Below are 16,012 nucleotides of genomic sequence, written 5' to 3' on the forward strand. Positions count from 1 at the left end.
CCAGACACCACCAGGAGGAGGGCACTGGCCCAGCCGTGGCTCTGCAGGCCACCGGGACCCGGCACAGGGACAAAGGAAGCCCCACACCGCCCTCCCTCCAGGCCTGGCGTGGCCAGGGCTCCTGGAGACCAGGGGGAGGGGGCGGAGGGGTGCCCACCACCACCGTACGGCTGGGGTGAAGAGTGCACTGGGCTGCGGGAAGGGAATTGCAGGCCCCTCTGAGGAGGGAGGGCGTGGGTGTTGCACAAAGCAGGCCTGTGTGTCCCCTGAATGGGTGGCTTTATCCCGGGTCCTAATACACAGGACCTGGGCCCTATGGAATCAGGCCAGGCTGCCCAGGCCCTGGACCAGCCTGTCTGGGGAGGCAGGAGGTGTGGCCAGTTACTGGGTCCGAGGCCAGAGGCCTGTCCTTTGCCCAACCCAGGCCCTGCCCTCCTGTTAGGAAACCGAGGGTGTCTGGAGGGCAGTTGGAGGCTTGCCTGATTTCCCACCAGGCCAGGCCTTGGCTTTCTCGGGGCTCAGAAGTGTCTCACTAACGTCCCTGACCAGTTCATCCTCCCTCCTGGCCTCTCCAGAGCGAAATGGGGACACAGTCCCACCCAGAGGCCAGAGCCAAGGCCCAGCTCCAGACTGAATTCCCTGATGCAGAGGCAGATGTCCAGTGGTCAGGTGGGAGGAGCCACCAGCGTTGGGCCCTAGGGCTCCATGAGGCTGTCACTTGACCTCTGAGATGGGACAATAAAAGTGCCCCGTACATACTCAGCCCTGCACTGGAATGCTCCGCCTGCCACTGTTGACCAGATTATTCTTTGTCGTGCGGTGTTCTGCGCATGTAGGTTACTGAGCAGCACTGCCGGCCCTCACCCACTAGATGCCAGGATCGCCCCCAGTTGTGGCAGCTGCTCATGTCCTCAGGCATTACCACGTGTCCCCTGGGGGCCAGACTCACCCTACTTACTAATGGCATCAGGTAAAGTTGGCAGTTGGGCAAATGTAGAATGTGGCGTGAGAACAGCGATTCCCAGAGAGCCCGGGAGGGAAGAAGGGGGCCAGGGCTTTGGAGAGGATGTGGGTTCTGTGTGGAGAAGCTTCTACGGCTGCACCAGCAGCAGCATTGCTTTCCCACTGGAAGCCTCAGGGAAACTGAGGCAGGGGCGTGAGGGGCAGGTCCTGCGAGGTGGGGGGGGCAGGGCCCTGACACTGCCTGTTGCTCGCCCTGCTCCCTGCAGTTCTGTTTGGGAGGAGGAAGAGCTGAGTCAGTGGCCCTGAGGTTGAACCTGTGCCGTGGGGCCCTCAGCTAATTGCTCATTAGTGCCCTGCTGCATTGGGGGGTCTTCCTGCCCCCATCTGGGTCAGGGGAGACACATGGCCCTGCTTGGGCTGGGGTAGACTGGCCCCTGCCGGCCGCCTCCTCTGCCATATTACCCCCCACCCCGGGCCCCGCTGCCGGGGGCTCTGCTGGCACCGGCCACGGCCAGCTGTCGAGCCCTTCCGCATGGACCCGCCTGAGTCAGCAGAAACCTCCCTAGCTCTGGCAGGATCAAAATAACCTCCTTCCTTTTCCAGCACTTGAGGGTTTTTCCGCCTTTGAGGGGAAAAGCAAAAAACAAAACCAGCAAAAAGCAATGAGAATTGCAGCATCTGCAACCCCCAGACTGATTTTTCTGAGGCCTCTTCACTTGGGGCCAAGGGGGAGGTGGGAGGTCCTCACACACCCTGTCCTGTGGAGGGCGGTGTGTGTGTGTGTGAGTCGTGTGTGTCATCTGGGGGTGGGTGAGTATGTGTGTGTAGGAGCGTTGGGTGTTTATGTGCCGGGTGTGTGTGGGGGGGTGAGGGCTGGGCGTCGGTGCCCTCGAGCTCTCACGCGGCCCCTTGCTCTTGCAGCGGAGCTGGAGTTTGTGGAGATCACCATCATCGTGCTGGTGGTGATGGTGATGGTGGTGGTGATCACGTGCCTGCTGAGCCACTACAAGCTGTCTGCACGCTCCTTCATCAGCCGGCACAGCCAGGCCAGGAGGAGAGACGACGCCCTCTCCTCAGTAAGTGCCCCGCCCCTCTGCTCTGCACCCTGCGCTCCCGGGGTGGGGGGCCACCCCTCATTCATGGGCTGTGGTGTCCTGCGTCCTCGATGGCTCTCAGAAACGGGAGGGATGAGACTCAGCAGGGAGGCAGCTGGGCAGGCGACCAGGAGGTGTTCTAGGTCCTGGCCCGACGGGGCAGGGTGCTGGGAGAGGTGCCCAGTCTTGCACTCGTGACCCAGACAGAAGGGCGGGGCCCTTCCCCCAGGACAATGCCCTGCAGGTGTCTGGGCCAGAGAGTCACAGCATCTTGGAGGTAGCAGGTCACCTAGGGAAAGGCCTTTCCTGGGGCCTGAGTTTAATCCCGGCTCCACGTTCCTGGCCATGTGCCCTGGGACCCGTCCCTGATCCACAAAATGGGGCTTCAGTCCCTGTGTGTTGTGTGAAAGGGACCGGCGATGGTGCCTCCTCTCAGACAATTCAGGGCTCAGCACACAGGTCCTCCTGATTCCCTGCACTTCCATGGCCGAGCCCTGCCCTGCGCTAGGTTTTCTCCTTCAGCAAATGGGCCAGAGGGAGGGGTAAATGGTTTCCTTCTCCGCACCCGTGATGCCTAATTGAACAGCCTGGGACAGGAGCTGTGGTCTAATGTGCAGGTTGGGAATTGGAGAAGGTGGCATGTGGGTGGCCCCAGGGCTGTGGGTAGGCACATATCTCTGAGCCCGTGTTTGTTGGGCAATGGGAGGATGATGACAGGATGAGGAGGTGATGCTGGGCAAGGCCTCCCCGCTCCAGGGGACACCTGTGGTTGGCGGTGGAGCTCAGGCCGTGGGGCTGAGCCACGTCCCTGGCAGGTTCGGGCATCTCCACTTGCGCCAGGCCAACGGCCTCAGGATGTCACTTGGTTGCCAGGGCGAGGAACATCCACTCTGGTCCCTCCAAGCTGAGGTGCCCCACCCGAGGCTCCACGTACATCCTGAGGGCACAACTGCTCTGAAGGAATCGTGCGCCCACTTCCAGGGCTCCCCCGTATGTTTAGTTGTCGCTGCTGTTAGCCCAGGGGCAGTGCCACGAGCACATGTCTGCACTTGCAGCAGCCTAGGGACCCCATTTTATAGGGGGAATGGGGGCTCAGAGAGGCGGGAACACTAGCCAGAGGCCACCTGGCTTTTAAGTGGCAGTTTGAAGAGCCCATGGCCAGTTTTGTCCTCCCCCGCCTGCTGGGGCAAGTGAGGGCACTTTGCACCAAGGAGAAGACACCCCCCAATAGTACGTGCTCCACGGTGGGTCCTCCTCCCCTCGGACCCTCAGTGTGTGCAGCGGTAGGATGGGTGGAGCTAGCCTTTCTCCTGCCACTATGGTCTCGTGTGGTCACGGGAGGATGAATTAGCCGCGAGTGTGGGGGAGATGGCAGAGGCTCCAGCGTGAGGTGTCCTTGCCTCTGCGGTAGGGGAGGCAGCCCGGTGGGCAGCACCTGGGACTTCGTGCTCAGACGGAGGTCAGGATTCAGGTTCCCCGACACCTGATGCTAAAAGAAAGCCCCCCTCTCCCGCCCCAATCTACCCACTCACTTGCACAGGCTCCTGGGAATGCCTGGCTGGGTAAACACAGAGCCTTGTTAGGCCTGAATTAAGTGTGGCAGCTTCCCTGAGGATCTCTCCACCCCCACCAGACAGGGCACATCTGAAGAGTCTCAGGGCCCTGTGACCTCCCAGAGAGACCTAAACCAGGCTGCTGTCTGCCTGGGGCTGGGCTCACCCCTGGCATGGCTGTCCTGCCATGGCCCCTTTTCAGGCTGACTTCCTGGGAGATTGTTTCCTCGTCTGTTGGAGGGTGAGACTCCAGTACAGGCAAACACTGCGGCCTTGGGGTGTCACTTCCCCCAGGGAAGCCAGGAAGGACATGCTGCATAATGGTAACTATAGCGACGACCTAGCCACTGCAGTGGCACAGACCCGGGGTCTGAAGGGGCTTGTTCTGGGTGGGCAGGTGAGGCAGGTGTTACCTATAAAGACAGGTACCGTTCTACCTGGGCACAGGTGGACAGGTGCAGCCAAGCCTCAACCAGGAAGCCTCCTGACTATTTCTGGGCTGCTCTTGGGACCCTGAGTTTTGCTTTCAGGCGCCAGTTTGGACAGACCCTGCTTTGAATTTCCTCTCGCTAGCAGCTTTTAATTATTCCCCCAAAAGATTATGTGTCTGGAACAGCGATGGTCACTTTGGCTGCAGCACCCTGGGAAGACGGGTTTGTGCATGAGGCTTGCTCAGCATGGGCAGGCACAGAATCAGACCAGAGGTTTAGCCAGGCCTTGGATGGGGCAACCATTTGTCCTCTTTGTCACCAAATCATCCCTATATGGTTTCCAGCTCCCACAGGGCCTATGGCCATGGCCTCCAGGACACACAGCTTCCCCCGTGCCCTTTGTGTCAGGCTGGGTCCTAACCAGTATCCCGCTACTTCATTCTTTCAGTGACTACTTATGAGTACGCAGTGTTTGGCTTGCAAAGCTTGGTGGATGGCGGTCCCGTTCACTGAGATGAGGAAGAGTGTCACCGGGGAATTTAGGGGACGAATTGAGAGTACCATCTGTCTGAGCTGCTGAGCGGGTGTGTAGGTCTGGAGTTGAAGGCAGGTTGGGCGCCATCGAGGTATAGACCAGGGGCTGACTGCCTGCTTCTGTAAATAAAGTTTTATTGGCACACAGCCACACCTATTTCTGTGGTATAATTCCCATGGCGTTTGCCCTGCAGCAGCTTTGTTAGTGGTGTGACAGACCATCTGGCCTACGAAGTAGACACTATTTTATTCTCTGGCTCTGTAAGGAAACAGTTCCTGGACCCTGGTCTAGATGGGGAAGCTATGGCAGGCTGGCTGAGCTTACCATGAGCAAGAACGCTTTTAGAGAAGGAGCCAGGTGGCGCCTGGAATGTCGGGGAAAGGAGGGTATAAGAAGGAATGTCAGGAACACCAGGGGGGTGTCTGGCATTTGCACCTGGAAGGATGTCAGGGGCCATTCACTGAATTAGGGAATATGGTGAGTAGGACACGGCCTCTGTGGGAGGAGGGTTCTAACTGAGTTCAGTGCAGCCAGCTGGACGTTGGGTTTCTGTGCGGCAGGGCCAAGCTGATAGAGGAGCCAAGATGCTGTGGGAGCCTTGGGAGGGGCATCTGACCTGGTCAGTGGTTCCTGGAAGGCTCTCTGAAGGAGGAGGTGACCTCCAGGTATGCGAGTTGAAGGTAGTCATGTGATGAGGATGCTGGATGGTGCTGGGGTCTATGCTGCGGCCCCCAGGCACTCACTGACTGGTGTTTTCTTTAGCTCCCTGGGTGGTGCCACTGCAGTGTCACTGTGCAGCCAGGCGGAGAACCCCTGGGCTGGGTGGGGCCCAAGGGATGGGGTGAGCAGTGGTGGGAAGAGGTTGTTGGCGAGCATGTCATGTAGGGCCTGGGACAGAGAGCCTCATAAGGAGGGATTTAGGCAGGGGCTTGGCTGGGTCACATTTCACCCAAGCCAGCCTTGGCTGCTTGTACCCCTCCCCAGGGCTCCCGAATCCGCTGGGGAGCAGGTAGATGTACCCCATCTGCTTCGGGCACACACGTGGTCCCGGTGAGGGGCCATAGAGCCTGCCAGGACCGGCCTGAGCCGAACCCAAGTGCATCGGGAAGCAAGTGGGCAAGGGTTTGGATCTCAGCACAACCTCTTACCTCCTGGGCCAACTCGGCTCGGCTAACTGACCTCCGCTGGCCTCACGGGGGACTTGAGATAGTGCTTCAGAGAGCTTAGCACTGTGCCTGACACCAAGGCGGCAATTGACGCAGCATTACTAATATCAGTAACCAAAAGGCCATTGGATGTATTGATGACCATCTTACCAGTAACTATGGACGTCTGCTCTCTGCATCCCCCTGCCGGGAACACACTAGACCCCAATGAGTCTTCAAGGTTTAATGCATTCCTGATGGGGCCGTTTTGAGACACAGTGCCCCCTAGTAGCCATACAGGAAATTGCAGCCTGCCAAGTAATTCCTCCCCAGACGGCGCTTAAATTGTCTTAGTAGCTGAGAACTCTCAAGGAAAGGTGCCCCCAAGGAAACTAATGTGATGATGGATGTATTTATCTTGATCGTGGGGATGGGTTCCTGGTATACACATAGGCCAAAGCTGTATGCTTTAAATATGTTCAGCTTATTACATATCAGTTATAGCTCAATAAAGCTAATGTTCATATTTAAAAGAAGACATCGCCCTCTTCCCAGGCCCAGTGTTTGGGTTTGCCCCTCAGATGAGCTGATCCTGGTGTGGAGTCCCACTTTGCTGACCCTCAGGTCTCTTCCCGTGAAATGGGAATCTCAGTGGAGGGGAGGGGGGTCAGTCTTTTCGTCAGTTGAGAGAGGTGCCTGGAGCGTCAGGAAGGGTTTCCAGCTTGGTGCAAAATGAGGGCCCTGATGTCTGCAGAGTACGCTGATTCCTGTCCCCTGGACCCCTCTGCGAGGTGGGATCACTGTCCCCAAGCTCCATCTGGTGGCCCAGGCTGAGGTCAGGGTGGCCTGAGCAGGGCTGGTAATGGGGGTAGGGAGCCTGTACTGTGGCTGGAACTCGCACATTCCCCCACGGAGCCTGGGTAGGTTCAAGTCCAGCACCAGCCCCTAGACTCCTGGGGGCAGCCACAGGCCTCGCCTGGAATCTCAGGACGGAGGGTGTGAGATAGCAGCCACATGCCGGCGCCTGGCCCAGAGCCTGGCCCAGAAGTGGTGCCACAGCCACGCTGGTTGACTGACTGAATCGTTTCGTGGCAGAGCAGCTACGTGGGGGCATTTCGCTTAGTAGCTCTGCTATATTTCTTTACCTATAAACTGGGCTCACAAGAGGAGGGCAAGATAGACTGTAAAGAACCAAATAAATACGTAGACAAGATGATTCTAGATACAACAGATACACTGTGAAGGAAATAATCAGATGACAGGATATTTCATGAGAGAGGGCCCTTTAGATAATGGTGTCAGCGAAAGTCTTCCGGGGACACTGGAATTGAAAAGCAAGGAGTCGGCCACGCAGTGGGGTGGCCAGTACATAAGCCCTGAGGTACACAGTTAGCTTTCTGACGCTCCAGGTAGCGGGCCAGCATGGCTGGAGAGAGTGGTGATGGCACCTGACATTTTCATATGCTCCCTGAGGGCGATGTGCGCTCCAGGTGCTTTGTATGCTCCACTCCTTAAGCTCTAGAATTAAGTAAATTGCCCAAGGTGGCACACCGAGCAAAAGGTGTTCAAGGCCAGGAGGGCAAGGTCGGGCCACACTTCCTTATCAGCCGGTTCACCAGTTAATTTAAATTTATTCTAAGGCCCACGAGAAGCTGCTGGAGGGTTTGGAGAAGGAGGGCCCCACGAATCAGCTATATGTTTTGGAGAGCGACAGATGTGGGAGCTAAGCGAGTGACAAGGCGATTGTAATCATGTCCCGGGGGAGTCCAGGGCCCAGGCCGGAGCAGTGGGTGGGGATGGAGAGAAGTGGATGGTACAAGATCTAATTCCAGGTGGACCCTTTGCTCCCCCATCTCGACCCATCCCAGTGACCTGTCCCTCTCCTCCCCACACAGGAAGGATGTCTCTGGCCCCCGGAGAGCAGCGTGTCAGGCAGTGGAATCCCAGAGGTGAGCCCCAGCGCTGCCTTCCCTCCCCCACTCCCTGGCTCCTGGCCCCGTGACCCCACCTGCCCCCCAGGCCGTCTGTAGTGAACCCAAAGTCCCCCTGCCCTTCACCAACAGGTCCCCTTAATCAGGACAGAGGTGCCTCCCCACAGCTGGACAGTGTGGCTGCTAAAGGGCCACACCTGTGTCCTTCTCTGAAGAACTCCTTAGCTGCTAGGACCCTCCCTGCCTGGATGGTATATACTCCTGATCCTCCCCTTCCCCCGCTCTCCCAGGAAGCAGCCCACAGTATCTGCTACCGCCGAGGCCAAAGGCCGCCCTATTTCAACGCTGTGGGGTCACAGTCAGGGTTCCCAGTGGTCAGGCTGAGGCTGGGCTCCAGGTTCTGCTCGTTGCCGGCCCTGCTCGCTGCCCTGTCTCCCTTTCTGCAGAGAATAGAGTCATACGCAGGGGTCCCTGCCTCAGGCCCTGCTTCTGGGGGGGCCCTCACTCTGCTCTGCCCCCTTCAGCCACAGGTCTATGCCCCACCGAGGCCCACCGACCGCCTGTCCGTGCCCCCCTTCACCCAGCGGGACCGGTTCCACCGCTTCCAGCCCACCTACCCCTACCTGCAGCATGAGATCGACCTGCCACCCACCATCTCGCTGTCGGACGGGGAGGAGCCCCCACCCTACCAGGGCCCCTGCACTCTCCAGCTGCGGGACCCCGAGCAGCAGCTGGAGCTGAACCGGGAGTCGGTGCGTGCGCCTCCTAACCGAACCATCTTTGACAGCGACCTGATGGACAGTGCCACGCTGGGCGGTCCCTGTCCCCCCAGCAGTAACTCGGGCATCAGCGCCACGTGCTACGGGGGCGGCGGTCGCATGGAGGGGCCGCCCCCCACCTACAGCGAGGTCATCGGTCACTACCCCGGGTCTTCCTCCTTCCAACACCAGCAGAGCAACGGGCCTTCCTCCTTGCTGGAGGGGCCCCGTCTCCCCCACGCACACATCTCACCCCTGGAGAGCACAGCTGCCTGGAGCCAAGAGAAGGAGAAACAGAAAGGACACCCTCTCTAGGGATCCTGGGAGGCGGGGCCGGGGCAGCGGTGGGTAAAGAGGAGAACTACTCCGCACTTCTTAGAAGAGACAGGAGGACGGGGTGACACCCAGGAAATGGCGCGTATCACCAACCTCTCCCCACCTCTCTGTGTATAAATATTTACATGTTCTGTCTGGTCTGAATGCACAAGCTAAGAAAGCTTGCAAAACAACAGCAACAACAACAAAAAAACATGTTTCTTTGTTGAGCCCTGTCTTGAAGGCAAAAGAGAAAAAAAATCCTCCCCTAGTCTTTTGTTTCTAGTTGAGCTGCGTGCGTGAATGCTTATTTTCTTTTGTTTGTTTATGATGATTTCACTTAACTTTAAAGACATATTTGCACAAAACCTTTGTTTAAAGATCTGCAATATTATATATATAAATATATATAAAATAAGAGAAACTGTATGTGCGAGGGCAGGAGTATTTTTGTATTAGAAGAGTCCTATTAAAGAAAAAAAGTTGTTTTCTGAACTAGAAGAGAAAATGGCCATTTTTGAGTGCCAAGTCAGAAAGTGTGTATTACCTTGTAAAGAAAAAGAATTACAAAGCAGGGGTTTAGAGTTATTTATATAAATGTTGAGCTTTTGCACTATTTTTTATTATAAATATGTCAGTGCTTGTTTGATGGAAACTTCTATCATGTCTGTTGAGACTTGTAAGGGAGAAATGTCGCATTTTGACGTCAGGCAGAGAGGGCGGGTTCCACATGAAGTTTGGAGAGAGGCTTCCAGCCCGGCTGCTTTGCTACGAAGTGGAAGCTTCTGTCTAGTGATAGGTTATTACCTCGTTACACATTCCCTCCCGAGGGGGATACATTTTTTTCCCTCTGGGCCAGAACAGCCTTTGGATCGCAAACGTAGGAAAATTACTCGAGGCACCAAATTCTAGGTGGAGTGGCTTTGCCTTTCCCAAAATGAAAATAAACTGTTAAGGAATTCTAGTTTTTCCTTCTATTTTTTTTTTTAACCTTGAAGGTCTCCCCGTAGGAAGGGACTAAGCTGTTGCTGTGTTGGCAGAGACACACCGGAGGGGTGTAGACAGCTTGTATGTGTGGAGTGCTTCGGTGATGAGTCCGCTGGCTCCAGAATTGGTCAGCCAAGGTTGGTGCAGTCCACTGGCATGTAGGAAAGGCCCGCAAGTATTAGGAATATGACCTTGTCCCTGTCCTTCTCTTTATGTATCGATTCTCACTTAACAGGCCAATAAACAGAAGACCAGAGATGAAAAGGTGACACGCGCAGATTTCTCCCAGGACACGCGAAAGGGTTGAGACGAGAAAGATGGTCAAACCCACTGCAAGCCTGTGATGGATGCTTTAAAAGCAGAATTCTCTACCTTCTCTCCGTTTTCAGTCCCTCCCCCCAGAGACAGGCATGTTTGATGTGTTTATTTATGTGTGTTTTCATAAGCATCTTTCTCAGACACAACTCTTGTTTACCAGGATTTTACTGAGTAGTTTTGGGTGTGGCGAGATCCCTTGGTGGCGTGCAGGTGAAGAAACGTGAGTGGGCACTCGTGTGTGCGAGTATATGACAGAAGAGTGGAGTGGGGAGGTCCCTTGGCATCCACTGGGACAAAGGCTGGAGCAGGAGATCCTCCTGCTAGTATCCCAGGGGTGGGGGACACCCCCCCAGCTGGAAGAGCAGCCCCGCCACCCTGCACCCCCCGCCACCCCATGGAGGTGTCTTCATTTTCGGCAGAATCCAACTAGCAGACTAACGTAAGAAAAAGGTATAAGAGGCAATAACTGTTGTTTTTAAGCAACTTTTGTATTACTTGAAAAACAAAAACCCGAGAACAGTTTTGACGTTCTGACCATTTGAACTCTATTTATATACACATTTTAAGAACGTGGTGACCAACAGATGAACGTGTCATTTGAGGGTCCGCTGACCAAGTCTGGCAGAAAGTGTTTGTACCTTAACAATAAAACCTGCCTCTCCGTGGGGTCTTCAGCCTAAAATTCACTTCTCTCTCAAAGAGGATTCTTTTCAAAGGTCATGCAGAGAAATCAATGTAGTTTGTCCTGAAAGGTACAGGGACACATTTATAGATAACCTTTTTAAGAACCATATCTTTGTGGAGCGTCTCCCTAGTGCCTTACTGAGGAAGCGGTCGACTCTCTTGTCACCGGGCCAGGCGTTCCTGGACAGTGCCTGGCTCAGCCGGGACTGGCCTTCCCGCTCCTGGTCAGCAAAGGGCTGCTGCTGCTTTTCAAACACCCCCTCACCCTCTCGTGTCTCGTCCCAGCTGCCCTCCACCTTGGATGAGCCTGGCTCGGTCAGGTGACCCGCCCAGCCTCCCGTGTCAAGTACTGTGTTTAACACCCATCTGGCTCAGAAACCTAGAAGTGGGCCTCATTTGTGTGTAGCGTCCGCCAAAAGCCAGTCCACAGCGTTCCCGAGGTCCTCTTGAGCCAAACTCTGAACCTTGTTGCTTGGCGGTGTGCTCTGTGTCTGCTCTGTTTGCAGCGAGTGAGAAGGAAGCAGGAGTGTGCGACTGACCTCAGCTGGCTTGAGGGCAGAGCACGCCCCTCTCTGATCACGCCCCAGCATTGCAGCCCAGACCACCATGCTGCAATCTGCTTCATGTCCAGCAGATGACAATTGCAGACGTTCATGGTGGAGTGGCAAGGGTGCACCCCAAGAAAAGCGGTGGTGTGTATTTCTGGAAACGTATGTCGTAATGAAGCTCTTGGTGTCTCTGTGGACCCCAGAGTTCTGGGGGCGCACTCTTTCCTTTGGGTGTTGGCTGTCATGCCCTTATCTTTGAGAAGCCTTTGAGCACCTCTCAGGAGGCCCCCTTTATTCAGTAGAAAGTTGGGGGGTCTTCACAAGTGGCTGGTTGGAGTGGGGGACCAGGTTGGGCTCAGAACACGAGGCAGAGCTCAGCTTTCTCTAATCCTTTCATTGCTTCCTTGTTTCTCTACTTGTCAATCATCACCCCACCCCTGCTCGCAAAGCCCCGGTCTCTGCAGGACTTAGAAAAGTCCACTAAAAGCTTTCATCCATGTTCCCCAAAAAGCCCCGTGTTTTGTCAAAGAGTTGAAAGGGACTCCTCTCCTCTCTCCGCCCCACACCCAGTGATGCCGTTCCCTGTTCTTGTTTGTCTTTTCTGTGAATTGTACGTTTCAGATTTTTTCTCCCTCTGTGCAACATAAAGCTTCCAGGTCCATAAAGCATCCCGATGATAAGGAAAGAATTTTTTTTTGCCCCCGAAATCCACGCTTTAAATTTTGCTGTGCTATAGAGCTGAGAAGGACGCTGGGTTCTCGTTTGCCTGCCTGACCCCCTAGCGGTTTTGAGGATGGCTAGACGCTTTCCTGTGGCGTTCTTGGTGTTGGGACCGCCCTCCTTTGCAGCCCTGTTCCCCAAGTTCTGTTAAACTTATGTAAACTTTCCGTGGCACGTCGCTGCTGCGTAAGACTCTGTATTTGGATGCCAATCCACAGGCCTGATGAAATCGCTTGTTGTGTATCAATAATCATTAGTGGCAATGATGACATTCTGAAAAGCTGCAATACTTATACAATAAATTTTACAATTCTTTGGAATGAGGCTTTTTATTTCTTTGGTCGTTCTCCTGCCCCTATGTCCCTCAGCAACAACCCCAGGACTCATTTAGTGGGGAGAAAGCGATCCCCCAGAGCTGCTATGTGACCTTCAGCAATTCTTCGCATCTCTCTGTGTGAGTGCAGGGAGCCCAATGAAAACACTCGGCCAGGTAAGTGGTTTTAATATGAGGGGTGGTATTTGGGTTAAAAGAATTCCCAAAACATTGTCTCCTTTTCTTCCCTCTTTGGAAAATCATTCATCACCATAGCATGATGAAAGCTCTGATAAGGTCTGCAAGAAACTGTCTGAGGTAGGGTTTTTTCCAGAAGTAAACTCTGACCTGTGCCCCTGTCTGAACGGATGTATCACACTTGTGTCCCAGGGGAGGAGACAGCTTGGAGCTGGGAAGAGGACAGACTAGGAATGGAGCACAGAACCCAGAGGGTCTGAGTGGGGCACCCATGACAGGAACACATTTACTTCTGCTGAACGTTTTTAATGTCTGATAAAAGACTTTTTAAAAATCAGCCTAAACAGAGTCACTAACCCACAGGGATGAGCTCCTGGATCACAGAGGCTTATAAACCTCACACTGGATCTGGGCAGAACACATCTGTTCCCTCTCTGGTGCAGAAAAACCGCAGAGATTACAAAAAATTGGGGAGAAATCTAGGAAGTTCATTTCTCTTCAGTGGTGAGGGCAGGGCAGGCACTGTGTTGCTGTGCCCCAGCCTGGCTCTGGAGTCTGAGTACCTCTTACTAGCGGTTGTTCCCTGGCTGACCCTCAGTCACCTCATCTGTAGAATGGATTGATGGTGAGCCTGTGAGCTGGTTGCACCTGGCTTCTGATTAGGTAATGTCTGTAAGTCCTCAAAAGGGTGCCTGACATATGCAAATGTTAACTGCTCCCAGGGAGGGTTTTCATATAATCAAATGCCCCTGGAAGCTTCTGGACCAATTTGCAGGTCCTGGGCAGAGCATACCTCCCCCAGGTAGTCAGGACAGGAAAGTCTTGGGTTCTAATAGAAAGGCGACCTCCCCCCACCCCCTTTGAGTACAGTTGAAGCAGATATAACTGTGTCAGTCCAGAGTAATGACTGAAACCAGAACGGCTAACATTTATTGAGCAGCTACTCGGTGCCAAGCACACTCTTGACTGAAGGTGGCTGTCTGGTCGCTGGGATGGCTGCCGGAGGTGGCAGGGCATCAGACTCAACCCTTGACCTCAAAGAACTGCCCTGGCACCACAGCACAAAATATGGTGAGGGCAAGAGTGGGCTGTTAGGAGTGAGAGGGAGGCTTTTGAAGGCTGGATTTTGAGCTTAGAGATACTAGGAAGAAAAGAAGGGGAGAGGGTGAACCAGGCCCCAGCATGAGCACGGGTCATGAGAGGACCTCTCAGGGCTCCTGCCCAGCACGGCAAAAGGATGGAGGGGAGGTTGAGACACTTAAACGCTGCACAAAAGCCAGGAAGGGTGGTGGGCATGGCCTGAGAAGGGGTGGGGCACAGGCAAGTCCAGTGATTAGAAACATCGCATCATGACTTGACTAGGAGAAGGGCCATAGTTTCCACCTACAGCCAATTTGATAAGCGGGTATCATACACCCACTGTGTGCCAGCAGCACGCCGGCTCCAGGGACACAGGTCAGCTGTGACCGTCTGGATTCAATTGTCTCTGCAGCTTTCAGGGTGGAGGCTTGTCCTGCGGTCTCAGTTCTCTGGTGGGAAAGAAAAGTTTATTTTTAGTTTGTTCACCTTTTTCTTCTTGTAAGGATAAGAGTGATGATTTCCAGGCTATTTGCATGTCAGAACTGAAAACAAGTTCCCTGTCTCTCTCTCTCTCTCTCTCTCTCTCTCTCTCTCTCTCTCTCTCTCTCTCTCTCTCTCTCTCTCTCATTTTTAAAAAATCAGATAAGATTCATTTACCATAAAATTCACCTTTTTAAACGTACAGTTCAATGGTTTTTAGTCTAGTCACAAAGTTGTGCGACCATCACCGCTATCTAATTCCAGAACGCTTTCATCATCCCCAATGACACTTCACTCCCATTAGTCTCACCCTCATTGCCTCTCCCCACCTCCCAGCAGCCACGAATCTACTTCTTGTCTCGATGGATTTGCCTTCTTAAAACATTTCATGTAAGTGGAGTCATGCACTATGCAACCTTTTCCTTGTGTTATGTGTCTGGTTTCTCGTACTTCGCAGAATGTTTTTTAAGGTTCATTCAAGTTATAGCGTGTATCAATACATTCTTTTTGGTTGAGTAACTTCCTGTTGTATGGATAGACCACATTTGTTTATCAAGCCATCTGTCGATGGACATTTGGGTAGTTTCCACTTTTTGTCTATTATGACTAATACCGCCATGAATATTCATGTACAAGTTTGTGTGTGGACACATGTTTTCATTTCTCTTGGCTGTAAACCTCAGAGAGGAGTGAATTGGCTGGGTCACATGATAACTTTAACTTTTGGAGGAACTGTCAAAGTGTTTTCCTTACGAGCTGCACCATTTTACGTCCTACTAGCATTGTATGAAGGCCCCGATTTCCGCATATCTTCACCAACATTTCCTATTTCCCTTTTGAAAAATGATGATTATTAAGGCCATCTTAATGGGTGTGAGAGTATCTCATTTTGGTTGGATTTGCCTTTCCCTAATGACGAGTGATGGTGAACATGGTGTCACTCGCTTATTGAACATGTGCAGCTCCTCTTTGGAGAAATGTCTATTCCAATCCTTTACCAATTTTTTTATTTGGGTGATTTGTCTTTTTATTATTGAGTTGCAATATTTACTTAAGTATTCTGGATACTAGATCCCTATTAGACATGCAGTTTGTGGAAATTTTCTCCCATTTTTTGGTGTTGTCTTTTCATTTTCTTGACAGTGTTTTTTGAAGCACAAAAGTTTTTAATTTTCATGAATTCCAGTTTATTTTTTTCTTTGGTGGTTTGATTTTTGTTTTGTTTTGTGTTTTTTTTGGTGCCATATTTAAGAAAGCATTAGCCAAATACAAGGCTATACAGATTTACACCTGTTTCTTCTAAGCGTTTTTTAAGTTTAGCTCTTCTATTGAGGTCTCCAATCTATTGTGAGTTAATTTTTGTATTTGGTAAAAGGTAAGGGTTCAAATCCATTCTTTTTCATGTGGATATCCAGTTTTCCTTGTCTCACTGGTTGAAAAGACTATTCTTTCCCCCATTAAATTGTCTTGGCATCCTTGTCAAAAACCAATTTACCATAAAGGTATTGGTTTATTTCTGGACTCTCAATTCTATTTCCCTGATCTATATGTCTATCCCTATATGTCTGTACTACACAGTCCTTGTTACTGTAAATTTGCCGTAAGTTTTAAGAAGTATCCTCATTTTGTTACTGTATTTCAAGATTGTTTTGCACATTCTGGAACTCATAGGAATTTGATGATCAGCTTTTCAATTTCGTCAAAACAGCCAGCTGGGATTTCAAAAAGTATTACACTAAATCTGTAGATTGATTTGGGGAATATTGCCGTCTTCACAGTATTAAGTGTTTCAATCCATGAACACAGGAGGCCTTTCCATTTATTTACATTTAATTTCCTTTCAGTGACGTTCCGTTGTTTTCAGTATATAAGGCTTACACCTTTTTTTGTTAAATTTATTCCTAAGTAATTTGTTCTTCTTGATTCTTTCGTAAATGAAATTGTTTTCTAAATTTTACT

General features: G+C 52.5%; 1 protein-coding gene across 1 annotated transcript in view; it reads left to right on the plus strand.

Annotated features, from left to right (window-relative positions):
* The window catches only part of PMEPA1 (prostate transmembrane protein, androgen induced 1), a 52,805-nt gene extending 43,882 nt beyond the window's left edge, over positions 1 to 8,923 (plus strand). Inside the window, exons 2-4 of the mRNA XM_081033206.1 lie at positions 1,885 to 2,039; positions 7,617 to 7,670; positions 8,177 to 8,923. Of these exons, the coding sequence (XP_080889332.1) occupies positions 1,885 to 2,039; positions 7,617 to 7,670; positions 8,177 to 8,725 (758 nt within the window). The 3' untranslated portion in view covers positions 8,726 to 8,923. The remainder of the gene's footprint in view (positions 1 to 1,884; positions 2,040 to 7,616; positions 7,671 to 8,176) is intronic.
* The last annotated feature ends 7,089 nt before the right edge of the window (positions 8,924 to 16,012 follow it).

Source organism: Rhinolophus hipposideros (assembly GCF_964194185.1).
Source record: "Rhinolophus hipposideros genome assembly, chromosome: 22".
Lineage (NCBI taxonomy): Eukaryota > Metazoa > Chordata > Mammalia > Chiroptera > Rhinolophidae > Rhinolophus > Rhinolophus hipposideros.